The following is a 12,996-nucleotide window of genomic DNA, read 5'->3' as shown; positions in this document are numbered from 1 at the left end:
GCCCGGGAGGCTCCCGCCGCCGCCGCCCGCGCGGGAGGGGGAGGGGTGCACCGGGCAGGACGGCGGGCCCTGGACCTCTTCGCCATCCGTCCTCACCTTGCTGCCCCCTTCGTGTCCCTAGGCCTGAGGTCGTCTCCCGAGCCCTGCGCCATGCCGAGGGAGAGGAGGGAGAGGTGAGTGGCCCGGGTCGCTGCGGGGAAGGAAAGGGTTGCTGTGGTGGGGGAGGGGCGGGCCGAGATTTAGGGAGCGCTCACCCCTGCCTGGGTGCCACCTGGGTTTTGCAGGGATGCTAAGGAACCGGACACTATGAAAGAAGAAGGTGGCATAGATTTCTCCGTTCGATCCAGGAAAAGGAAAGCAAATGTGGCCGTTGTGAGTACAAAGGAGACAGGTTGTGGAGAACCACCTTCCCCCCCATTTACCTGGGTACCAGACTTGGCTGTGCCCACGTAGTGACTGATTAGGGGTTAGTGGGGGGGAGTCCCTTTGGCAGAAATAGTGCTCATAATCTAATCAACTTTCTTTCTCCTCTCTCTCTCTCTCTCTCTGCTTTTGTCTCGGATTGTTTCCTTGGGGGTGGGGGCTGTTTTATGTTAGTTTTTGCAGGATCCAGATGAAGAAATTGCCAAAATCGACCGGACTGCGAGAGGCCAGTGTGGTGGTCAGGTAGGTATACTTGCCGATTGGGCCTCCATGGAGGGCCTCTTGTCCTCTGGGATCAAATTGGGTCTCATACTTGCTTGTCTCCTGCCTAAGATACTGTAGTTAGAGTTAGTTTCTGTAAGAATAGCCACCTCCATGCATGGCCGAGCACTCTGCCTTGTCAGCTGGGCACCAGCCTCTGCCGGCCTTGAGATTCCAAAATGGTCTTGTGTTCCCCACCGGCACTGTCTGACATTACAGATATGTGCTGATGGCTGGAAGAACTAGAAATTAATCAGGCAACTCAGTCTCTACTCCTTTCACTCAAGGAAACTGAGATGCAGGGGAAGAAGGTTGGTTGCTCAGTGTCCTGTGCAAGCTAGGGCCAGTGTTGGCCCCACAGCCTGGTCCCTAAAGGCCAATAATAGCGAGGTTCCCTGTGATGACTTCTCTCTCAGCCACATCTTTGTTTTTGTGTCATGGTGCTTAAGGACCTCCTCCTGTCCCCTTTAGATCAGGTTTCAAACTTTTACCTCCTTTCTGGCCTTGGAAGTTCTTCCTGCGTATCCAGCAATTACCTTTGTTGATCACTGCTGAGTGGGGCTCAACCTGGCCTCAGCAAGAATATTAGTGGAACATTCTATATAATGATATGTGTTTTACACCATATTGTTTTATTGACGATTCTAGTTTTCTTGCCCCTCCTTATGGACTTCCTGCCAAGTTTCCTGCATGCAGTGTGATATCATTACAATATCAGAAGTTCCTTGCAGAAAATGCTTGTATTATCTCTTTACCCCCAGAAATGGCTGGAGCCTGTAGTTATGGCTCCAGCAGGGGGGAGCAGCCTCTCTCCTGCCAAGTTTCCTGCATGCAGTGTGATATCATTACAATATCAGAAGTTCCTTGCAGAAAATGCTTGTATTATCTCTTTACCCCCAGAAATGGCTGGAGCCTGTAGTTATGGCTCCAGCAGGGGGAAGCAGCCTATCTCCGAACTAGCTGGTCAGACCATCTGACTCTGTCGCAGATAAAAGCTGAACAGGAATCGCAGTCTACCTGAGTGCAGGGGTCCCAGCTAGGTTCACAGTGGATAGCATATCCCTTTGTAGAGCAAAGACGAAGGGCCATGGTAGCTGGTCTCAAAGGATAAACAGCTTCAAAGCAATAGGTCGCTGTTTGCATTTGCAGTTGTCACTGCATATAATATCCTCGTGATAAGCTTTTTTGAACACAAAAATGATTTCGAAGTAAGAGAAGTAATATCGCACATTCCAAGTTATTCTCTTTTGTTCCCTTGGGAAAAAATAAATAAAACCTTCAAATCAAGCAAGTTGATTTTGTGGGTATTATAAAATGAACCCCTGCTTTATGAAATTCAGGAATGTTTACTTTCCTAGTTTTTGTCTGTCTCTGCTTTTTAAAAAATTGCCACAAGGTGCATGCAGTCACCAGAGAGAGACAGACAGGGAGGAGAAAGTATCCCCCAGAGGGTATGGGGGGGACTTTGAAGTCCCTTTCCATTTCTCCATTCAGTAAGGATTTGGGCCATGCATACACACAAGCACCAGGAGTGTTCAGTCCACCAGGGCTGGGATTCGAACCAAAGTTGGCCACGTGATATCCAGCACACTTAACTCCTAGGGTATAGGGCTGGCCTCCTACTTGTGTTTGAATAGAAATTTCTACCAAATATGAAGCAAAGCCATCCATACTGACTTCTCAGAGTTTTAGAGTTGTTTCTGTTGTCAAAAGATAACCCGAATAGTGCCTGGGATGCCGAAGATGGCTGGGGCTCTCTCCTGGACCATAGAGAACTGGTAGCTGGGGTAAATGAATAGCTGTCATTTCCCACTAGATAGCATTTTCATGGCTGTCCCAGATTAATGGCAGGTTTCAGCACATGAGTAGATAGCTTTAAAGTCACTCAACTGTTTATGGAGTAATATCTTTGTTACTTCTCTGTAAAGAATCAGGAAGCTTGAATTTTGGGCTACAGCAGAACCTTTTGGCCTCTTTAATTATACAGAATTTCTCTGGAGTTTTTATAGTCCAACCCAGTATGGTGCAACTGCTTCATTAAGACCACAGTGAGCCTTTGATGATTCTTATCTTAAGCTGTTCTGGATTTTTCTTTTTTTGAGAGATAGATTTTTGCTATAGGGTACATGTGCTTGCTGGAGAGAGAGTAAAAGATAAATCACCCTGCGGGGGGGCGGGGGAATGGCCATGCCTTAATCCTCTCTCCATTCTCTTGGGATTTGGGGCATGCACACACATGTGCCTGGTGTGAATTTCAAGCTTCTGGGCCTGGGACTTGAACCATGGTCGGCCATGTAGGAGTCCAGTGCCTAAACTATTCCACTATACCACCTGCTAGCTTCAATGTTAGACTGTTCTTAATGAAAAGAACATCATTATATCTAAAACCTACTTAAGATGTCTGTTTTGTTGTTTTGTTCTGCATGAGACCCAAATTTTTTATGGAAGTAGAATCCTACACTATTAATTATTTCTCAGAAAATAATTATGCATAAGGAAACAAATAAGCATAAGGAATCAGGTGGTTAGAAATAGTCATGATTGGGGATCAGCAGGTGGCATGGTGGTTAAAAGTGCTGGGCTCCCACATGGCTGACCGCGGTTTGAGTCCTGGGCCTGGTAGCTTGCTTTTTCACTTAACCTTGTGTGCTCTCTCTCTCTCTCTCTCACTATGTCCCTATATGGTCAAATTAAAATAAATAACTAAAGTTAAATAGAATAATTCTTTAAAAAAAAAAAAGAAAGAAAAAAAAGAAATAGTCACGATTTCTCTTTTTTTTTTTGAGAGTTTTTTGGCTTTTTTTTTTTTTTTGCTATAGGGCATGTGTGCTCGCCAGAAAGAGACAGAAAGCAAGAAATCACCCCCCAGGGGGATGGTCATGCTAGAATCCCTTCTCGGGATCTTGGACAGGCATGCACATGCGCCTGGTGTGAGTTTAAGCCACCTGGTCTGGGACTCGAACTGCAGTCAGTTATGTGGGAGTCCAGCAACATAACCGTTATGCCAACTACTAGTCCCAACACAATTGGTTTCTTGATGTTATCCCATTCCTTCCAAAATAGAGTCAGACTAATCTTGCTTCCTTTGAAAATGAATATACATTCGAGTTAAAGGACAGAGCCTTTACTACTGTGCCTCATCTACTAGTTCCCGAAAAGGGCAACTTGGAATTATTTGTCTGCTGTGGTTCACCTAATTTGTCTAAACTGTAGGTTGGGAACTGTTACCAGTTTTCCTCCAAAAGGCCTCTCAGATGTGCCAGCCATCTGGCCATAGCGGGTGACACCCAGCTTGCACCTTCAAAACTAGAGTTATTTTTCTTGAATGAAGAAAAGTCTAGAGTAGTTGTAATGTGGCCCTTTTTGAGTCAAGGAAATGCTCTCAGCATATGCTACTGGAACTGAAAGGAAGTTGCCTTTCTCACACAGCTGTTGGCAGGAGCTGTCCTGGATAATTTGCATGTCCAATTTTTTGTACATGGGTGGAGAAGAATTTTGACCAGCTTTGCCCTTCTCACTAGACCGAAAGCGCTTGAGCTTCTCTGAGGTGTTGTGTGGGCTGTGGTAGCTGCTTTATACCATGGCTTTGAGGCAGCACTTAGAGACTGAGTTTCCATGTTCATTTAGAGTCTCACTTTTCTATGTTGTTCCCTGGTTAGCATTAATGCTCTCTGCTTCGGAAAAAAAAAGCCAAGGGTGGGGTCAGCAGGTGGCATGGTGCCTAAGGCCCAAGGCAGCTGGATCCCACAAGGCCGACTACACGGTTTGAGTCTCAAGATAGACCTGGCACCTTGAAAAACACTCTAGGTGTTTGTGCATGCATGCCCAAAATCCCAAGAGGAGGATAGAGGAGGAGAGATTGCAGCATGGCTTTCTCACTTTCCCTCCCTCTTGTCTCCTGCAAATGCACATGCCCTCTAGAAAAAGTTAAAAAAATGAAAAAGCCAGGCATCTCAGACAGGGCTTCCATACCAGCAAGATTGTTACTTACTTTATATCTTTAGTAAAGTCACTATTTAATAACTAGAACTCAAACATAGGCTTTTAGAGTTAGATGATAAGCAGAGGGGCTTTTAAAATACATTTTTTGTTCGAGAGAGGGTTTTGCTCTAGGGCACATCAGCTCTCTGGAGAGACAGAAAAAGTGAGAAATCACTCCCCCCCCAGGGGGATGGCCATGCTGCAGTCCCTTCTCCATTCTCCTCTTGGGATTTGGGGCACACTTGCACACACACCCAGCATGAGTTTCAAGCCTCAAGGTCCAGGACTTGAACTGTGGTTGACTATGTGGGAGCCCAGAGACTTAACCACTGTGCCACCTGCTGGTCCCTAAAAGAAATTTTCTAAGTTTTCTAAATGACGAAATGACCTTAGTCTTTCCCCTAATACTGAAAATGAAATAAAATCAAGTGTCTGCAATCAGCAAAAGTAAAAGGCATGTTGTTTTGGTTTTTAATGGTAGTCATTCATTTATTACTCTGCAGGGCTTTGGGAGTGGGACTCAGAGGTCTTTTGGAGTGTCTAGGCTCTATCTCCTTAGGCTTCTTACTGTGACTATTGCTTGATTTGATTTTAACTAGGTGGATGTTCTTTTGTTTTGAGTTAAGGAGAACAAAAGGTCCCCCTTGTAATATATTTGGCTAGTCTTGTAACTAAAGGAAGATGTCACATTTGATGGATTTTTGTTTTACAATAAGCGGACTTTAATAAAGATGCCAATTTACATTTTCTTGATCTTTTGTATTTGTGAATGTTGCATGCCTAAATAAATATTTTTATTGGGAACTCTTTATTTCACTTTTAAGACATGTTAGTGGATTCATTGCACAATATATGTATTTTAAAATGTCTTACCTCTCATGTCCATTTTGCTGTTCAGGATTTCAGGATTTCATATGAGGGTGAGGATGTGGAGGATAAAATGCTACTGATTTTCTGGCCTACCTTTATTTACTTCATACATTCCCAAGCTAATGACAAAAAATGAAAGCTTGGAATCATTATTGTGGCTTTTACCTATCTGTGCTATCTTCCGCTTAAGTTGGACCAGAATATTTAGGCCTAGAAGCTTACTCTCCTTGTGAAGCTACTTTGCAAAGTACTGGCTCATCTTCAAATGTGTGAATATAAAAATAGCTGGTTTCTTTCAAACATTTTAAAATGTGTTTCTCTCTTACAGCCTTGGGACAATAATCCAGTCTGTGAAAACCCCTGCTCCTTGATCCCCACACCGGACAAAGAAGAAGATGAGCTGGTATACCCGAATTCTATGTGCAGGCCGCAGAATTTTACACCATCCAGAGCCTCACCCCTGCCTGTACTGAAGTAAGTGTGACCTCTGTTCTATGACTTCCAGATTCTTAACTCCATAATTTCCCTTAGTCCTCACGAATGTGGGTGCATACTGACACCTGTGTGGGTTTTATTTATCTATTTTTTTATTTTTTTTTTAAGCTGGGCAAATCGAGAAGAGGTTTGGAAAATCATGCTAAACAAGGAAAAGACGTACTTAAGAGATAAGCACTTTATGCAGCGGCACCCTCTTCTGCAGCCTAAAATGAGAGCAATTCTTCTGGACTGGTTGATGGAGGTGAGGCTTCTTTGGAAGCATTGGCCATTCTAGATTCTCACATGTTGTTACCATCTCTTCCTGTGTTTCATGCCATTGATGCTTTCTCTGTCTCTGAAGCTGTATGGTATATTTACTGCAATGGCCTTTCTAACTTTTTTGCTTGTATTTTGTTTTTTCCCTGTAAAAGGAGGCAAGGAGGAAAAGACAGGTTGATATTTTGACAGGGCTTCAGGGTGTCATGATCCTCTTGCCTCACCCTTCCAGTTAGCTAGGAGTATAGGTATGCACAACCTCACCTGGTATGTTCAGGTTGACCCCAAAATTGACCTTGCTGTCTCAGGTTCGTACCTCTCTAGTAGGAGGGCCTGGGCCTTTGGCTTGCATTCTTTTTCATTACATTCTTTATATTCTGGCCAGAGGGCATGTGTGCTCACCAGAGAGAGGGGAGAGGGCGAAAGCTTTCCCCCACAGTGCGTGGTAATGTCGCAGTTTCTTCTCCATTTCTCCATCCTGGCAAGATTTGGGGCACACATGCAAAAGCACCTGGTATGTTTTTCAGGCCTGTGGGCTAGAACAAACTGGTCAGCTGTGTGGGATCCAGCTCTCCTAAATACTGGGCTATGGGTCCAGTCCTTGCTTAGATTCTTTTTTTTTTGGAGAGATTTTCACTGTAGGGCACGTGCGCTCGCCAGACAGACAGAGAGAGACATAGAGACAGAAAGCGAGAAATCACCCCCCAGGGGGGATGGTCACGCCGCAATCCCTTCTCCTCCATTCTCCTCTCGGGATCTTGGGCACGCACGCACACGCACCCGGCATGAGTTTTAAGCCACCGGGTCCGGGACACGAACCGCGGTCAACTACGTGGGAGTCCAGCGACATAGCCATTACGCTAACTGCTGGTTCCCCTTGCTTAGATTCTTAAAAAGTTTTTTTTTAAAATAATTCTACTTAGACATTTTAAAGTCATCCTCTGTTGGGTTGTCGGAAAAGTTGTGATGTATTTTTCTGGTTTTTTTACACAAAGATGCATCATGACTTTTCTGACAAACTAATAACTTTTTTCATTAAAGTTGAAGTAGTTGTAAAAGTTATATTATTCAATAAATTGTAAATATTGATATTTGGGGACCAGCAGACGGTGTAATGGATTTCCATATGGTCGACTTCAAGTCTGGGACCCGGCGGCTTAAAACTCAGGCTGTGTGTAAGTGAGTGCGTGCCCAAGATCCCAAGAGGAGAAGGGATTGCAGTGTGGCCACCCCCCAAGGGGGTGATTTCTCAATTTCTGTCTCTCTGCCTCTCTCTGTCTTTCTGGTGAGCACATACACTCTGTAGCAATAAAACCTCTCAAAAAAAAATATGTATATATTGTTCAGGGGCCAGGTCGTGGGGTTGTAGTTAATGTGCCAGACTCCCACATGGTCGACCACAGTTTGAGTCCCAGACTCAGTAGCTTGAAAATCACACTAGACATGGGACCAGCAGTTAGCGTAATGGCTATGTCGCTGGACTCCCACGTAGTCGACCGTGGTTCACGTCTCGGACCCAGTGGCTTAAACTCATGCTGGGCACGTGTGTGTGCATGCCCAAGATCCCGAGAGGAGAATGGAGGAGAAGGGATTGCGGCGTGGCCATCCTCCCTGGGGGGTGATTTCTCTCTTCTCTGTCTGTCTCTCTCTGTCTCTCTGGTGAGCGCATGCACCCTATAGCAAAAACCTCCCCCCACCCCAAAAAAAAAAAAAATCACACCGGGCATGTGTGTGTGCCCAAAATCCCAAGAGAATGGAAGAGAAGGAATTGTGGCGTGGCCATCCCTTCTGGGGGCTGATTTCTCTCTTACCCTCTCTCTGTATCTCTTTGTCATTCTCCTCCTTTGGTTAAATTTCAGACCTTTTATTGATCACACTGTCATACTTTATTGCAATTGATAAAAAGAACAAGTATTAGAAATTTGCATAGATAATTGTTAAACGTAAAGTTGCAGTTTGGTTGGTAGTACCTCTGTGGTGACTTCTGATGCCTCGATTAAGGCAGGCTTCCTGGATAACTTTATAGGATTTGAGAATGAGGTTTTCTTCTGTGAACTGGAAGGACATCTCAGGCAGATCTGTTTTCTACAAAAATACATGTGAAGGAGAGTGTCTACTCCCTGAGAAGGAGCAGTGCTGTGGACTCGTCGGAAAGCCCTTGGTCCCAGCTGTAGATGTGCCCAGCTGTGCTAGTGCTAGCTTCAGATCCCCTGCTGCCCCCTCAGTCTGTGTGCCCTGGTCAGGCAAGTCAGTCAACTTTGAGTCTCAGCTTTCTTGTCTAAGCAATATTTTTCTTGTAGGATAGACACGGATTAGAAATGGTGTATATGAAGATTTTATCATTCTTAATTTGTGTTTCTTCATTGAGCCCTGATGGTGACAATATTTTCTGTACTGAATTATTTGAAGCACTAGATGTAATTTTTTTTTATATATATAAGATTCTTTTAAATAATTATTTTATTTAACTTTATTTTTAATTTGAGCAGAGAAGGACAGAGTGAGATGGGGAGAGTAAGAAAGCAAGCCGTCAAGTCCAGGACTCGAACCATGGTCGGCCATGTGGGAGTCCAGCACCCCCAATCACCATGCCACCCGCTGGCCCCTAGATGTAATATGTTTTAATCTCTCAGGCATCAACTCATTCTTATAAAAATGTTGTGACTGAGAGGTCCTATTTTCTGTAATGCAATTGATGCCATCGAAGGAATGCTTTTATAACTAGCTGAATATGATTTAACCTTGACTTTAGAAATAGTTTTTGGTGACTGGTAGAATTTTCTAGCAATATTCTGTGTGTTGTTTCACTGACTCCTTTTCGGAGAGGTTTTTGTTTTGTTTTGTTTTGTTTTGTTATAGGGTGCATGTGCTCGCCAGACAGAGACAGAGAGACAGAAAGTGAGAAATCACCCCCCAGGGGGATGGCCACGCCTCAGTCCCTTCTCCTCCGTTTTCCTCGGGATCTTGGGCACGCATGCACATGCGCCCAGTGTGTTTTAAGCCACCGGGTCCTGGACGTGAACCACAGTCAACTACGTAGGAGTCCAGCGACATAGCCATTATGCTAACTGCTGGTCCCGCTGACTCCTTTTATACATATTAACCCCATGAATTGCTTATGAGATACCCTGTTTAGGAGTGGCAGTGTTGGTGTTAAAGTTTTATATGCTTAATCACACAGTTGATGATGGTGATGAGTTGAGATCTCATATTTTTTCAGACCTCTTCAACCCCATCATGTACATTATTTTACCAGATTCTCAAAGCAATAAATTGTAAATATTGATATTTGGGGACCAGCAGACGGTGTAATGGTAGTCAAGGCAGGTATTATCCTAATTTTATAGTTGGAGATACCTGAAAGAAAAAATGAGTTTATCCATGTTAAAACATAAACTAGGAGAAAATTCATTTTCTTTTTTCCATGAAAATGCAGCCTTCACCAGGCTGTGAATGGATCTTCTTTCCCTGGCCTATGAACATTTGCTCTTACTATTTTATAGATCCCAGAACACCTAATCCTTATATTGGAGTTAGTTTTTCATTGCATATGCTATTAGGGACAAGTAAAGTAAGCTGTCATCTTTTCAGAAAAGCAATCTCTTATCATTTTTTGATTATGTCATCCATCACCAAAACTCATGATGATTTTTTTTTTCCTCTCAAGTAACCATTTTAAAACTTACTGTTTTTTCAGGTGTGCGAAGTCTATAAACTTCACAGGGAGACGTTTTACTTGGCACAGGATTTCTTTGATCGGTATATGGCAACCCAAGATAATGTTGTCAAAACACTTCTCCAGCTTATTGGGATTTCATCTTTATTTATTGCTGCCAAACTTGAGGTAAATAATGTTTGGTTATTTGTTATAATAGATGCTGTTTTTCTATTAAGGGAATAAGAGATTAAGGGAAAAGTCTGACTATTTGTCTATTATACATATCCTAAATTTTTCTAATCTGAGGCCTTCTAGTAAAAGTACATGCAAAACAGGCTGAAAACTAACCAAGAAGAGAAAGGAAAAGTAACTAATTATAGAACATTTAATGTTTTGGGTCATCTGAAAAGTCATGGCATATTTTTCTTGTTTTTCCATGCAGAAATGCATCATGACTTTACCAACAACCAAATAGTTACATTAAGCATAAAAAGTAAAGGTTAAAATTTTGGTGTGAGGGACCAGCAGGTGGCATAGTGGTTACATTGCTGCGCTCCGACAAGGCTGACTGTGGTTCAAGTCTTGGATCTGGTGGCTTGAAACTCATGCCAGGTGCATGTGCGTGCATCCCCAAACCCCAGAAAATGGAGGAGGAGAGATTGTGTCATGGCATCCCCCGGGGACGGGGGAGAAGGGGATGATCTCTTGCTTTCTGTCTGTCTCTCTCCGGCGAACATATGTGCCCTGGGGCAAAATATATATATATATTGAAAAGGTAAATTTTTAAAAATGCTCACAATAAGTACAAGTTACTTCTAGTCGTTCATTCATTTGGTGGGGATAGAAGTTTTCTTTCTTTTTTTTTTTTAGAGGTTTTTGCTACAGGGTGCATGCGCTCGCCAGACAGAGACAGAGAGATGGAAAGCAAGAAATCATCCCCCAGGGGGGATGGCCACGCCACGATCCCTTCTCCTCCATTCTCCTCTTGGGATCTTGGGCACGCACACACACGCGCCCGGCGTGAGTTTTAAGCCACTGGGTCTAGGACTTGAACCGCGGTCGACTACATGGGAGTCCAGCGACATAACCATTTTGCTAACTGCTGGTCCCACAGGTTTTATTTCTTTTCAACCAGCACATTTTGAACTGATGGGGTAACACCTGTATTTATCCCATTAACTTGCGCTCTTTACAGGCTGGAGTGCTAAAAAGAGTAATTTGGGATGCACGTTATAAATTGAAACTGTTAGAGATTTCTTTTTTGCTAATAGTCTCCTTTTATTTTATTTTAGGAAATCTATCCCCCAAAGTTGCATCAGTTTGCTTATGTTACAGATGGCGCTTGTTCAGGAGATGAAATTCTCACCATGGAATTAATGATCATGAAGGTAGGTTACAAGTTGATTGTTCAGTCCTTTTTAAAATGCATACATTATATCTTTTCCGTATGAAATGGGGGTACATCTGGGAGTTGTTCTCCAGTTTGACACATTGTGACAACCTGGCTGCATTATTTTCTTTTCCCAACTGTTGATCCCTTTTCTCTGTTTTCCTTTAGGCCCTCAATTGGCGTTTAAGTCCTCTGACCATTGTGTCCTGGCTGAATGTGTACATGCAGGTTGCCTATCTAAATGACATATATGAAGTGCTACTGCCACAGTATCCCCAGCAAATCTTCATCCAGATTGCAGAGGTGAGTGGCTCCTTCACTTCCATGGGGTTCCCCGCTGGCAGCTAGAGTGAGTAGCTACAGGAATGACGTGTGCTGGCCATCTGCTCAAGTATTCTTTCTTTTCTGTAGCTTTTAGATCTCTGTGTCCTGGATATTGGCTGCTCAGAGTTTCCTTATGGTATACTTGCTGCTTCTGCCTTGTATCATTTCTCTTCATCTGAATTGATGCAAAAGGTTTCAGGTATGTTGGCTGTTCAGAGAGTTCACAAACAAGGTGCATTAAATTGACAAACCGATCATCAGCCTCAGGTTGAGCCTAAAATATATTTTCATTGCAGGGTATCAGTGGTGTGAGATAGAGCAGTGTGTCAAGTGGATGGTTCCATTTGCCATGGTCATAAGGGAGACAGGAAGTTCAAAACTGAAGCACTTCCGGGGGGTTCCTGCTGAAGACGCACACAACATACAGACCCATTTAAACAGCTTGGATTTGCTGGTCAGTACTGTTTCATGTTTCGATCCTTATTGCCCAAACACATTCTTAGAACTGCCTGAGTAGCTTGTTCACTTGTTTTTTCCCCAGACAGGCTCTAGGTATCCTAGAAAAAAACAATTGTTTTCATTCTAATTCTGACCCATAGATGCTGTGTCTCAGTATCATGGACCAGAGACTTAGAAGGTTCTATGCTATTTTCTTCCCCTCACTCACCTCCCTGGAAAAAGCATACAGTATATGAAATCCTAAGGATATGTTCTTCTTTTACACTTCCTCCTTTTCTTTTTATTGACAGGACAAAGCCCAAGCAAAGAAAGCCATATTATCCGAACAAAATAGGATTTCTCCTCTGCCCAGCGGGGTCCTCACGCCCCCACAAAGCAGTAAGAAGCAGAACGGAGGGCAGGGAATGGCATGACCACACCAGCATTCTCCACCAAAGACAGTCATGTGGAAGTGCCTGCTCAATGTTCTCTTCTGTCTGCTGCAGGAGATATACATTAGCTTTTACAGATATTTAAATGGAGGAGTGTGTCTCTTTCGCAACAGAAGTGTTTCTGTGGATGGCATTGGACAGGGAGAAGTGTTTTTTATTGAATGCTTAGATTTTTTTTTTAATAAGTGGGTCAAGTACACCAGCCACCTCCCGAACACCAATGAGTGCTCCAGATGCTGCTAAGGAGGGTGATACTTGACTTGATTGACTATTCACACAAATAACAAAAGCTTGAAGTGAGGAGTGCCACTGGTGCTATTGGTCTCCCCTCGGGTGTTCTGGGTGGCGTCGTGTTAAGTGGAACAGGTGGTCGTGAGCAAGCATTGTGTTGCGGAGCCCACCGCCAGCTGGGCTAGGACCTGCCCTTTTCACACTATCAGTTGACA

The 12,996-nt window shown here is 43.7% G+C and overlaps 1 protein-coding gene across 1 annotated transcript; it reads left to right on the top strand.

Moving 5' to 3' along the window:
- The first annotated feature begins 93 nt into the window (after window positions 1-93).
- Window positions 94-12,775, top strand: CCNE1 (cyclin E1). The gene is made up of 11 exons (XM_006168000.3): window positions 94-173; window positions 285-372; window positions 598-666; window positions 5,864-6,009; window positions 6,139-6,274; window positions 9,986-10,132; window positions 11,239-11,334; window positions 11,505-11,639; window positions 11,748-11,859; window positions 11,957-12,114; window positions 12,410-12,775. Exons 1-11 carry the CDS (start codon window positions 151-153, stop codon window positions 12,530-12,532), a joined length of 1,233 nt encoding a protein of 410 aa, XP_006168062.1. The 5' UTR covers window positions 94-150; the 3' UTR covers window positions 12,533-12,775.
- Window positions 12,776-12,996: the final 221 nt, after the last annotated feature.

Source organism: Tupaia chinensis, unplaced genomic scaffold, assembly GCF_000334495.1.
Source record: "Tupaia chinensis unplaced genomic scaffold, TupChi_1.0 Scaffold145396_1, whole genome shotgun sequence".
NCBI lineage: Eukaryota > Metazoa > Chordata > Mammalia > Scandentia > Tupaiidae > Tupaia > Tupaia belangeri.
Note: the sequence above shows the minus strand (reverse complement) of the source record. Positions and strands in the feature narration are given on the sequence as shown.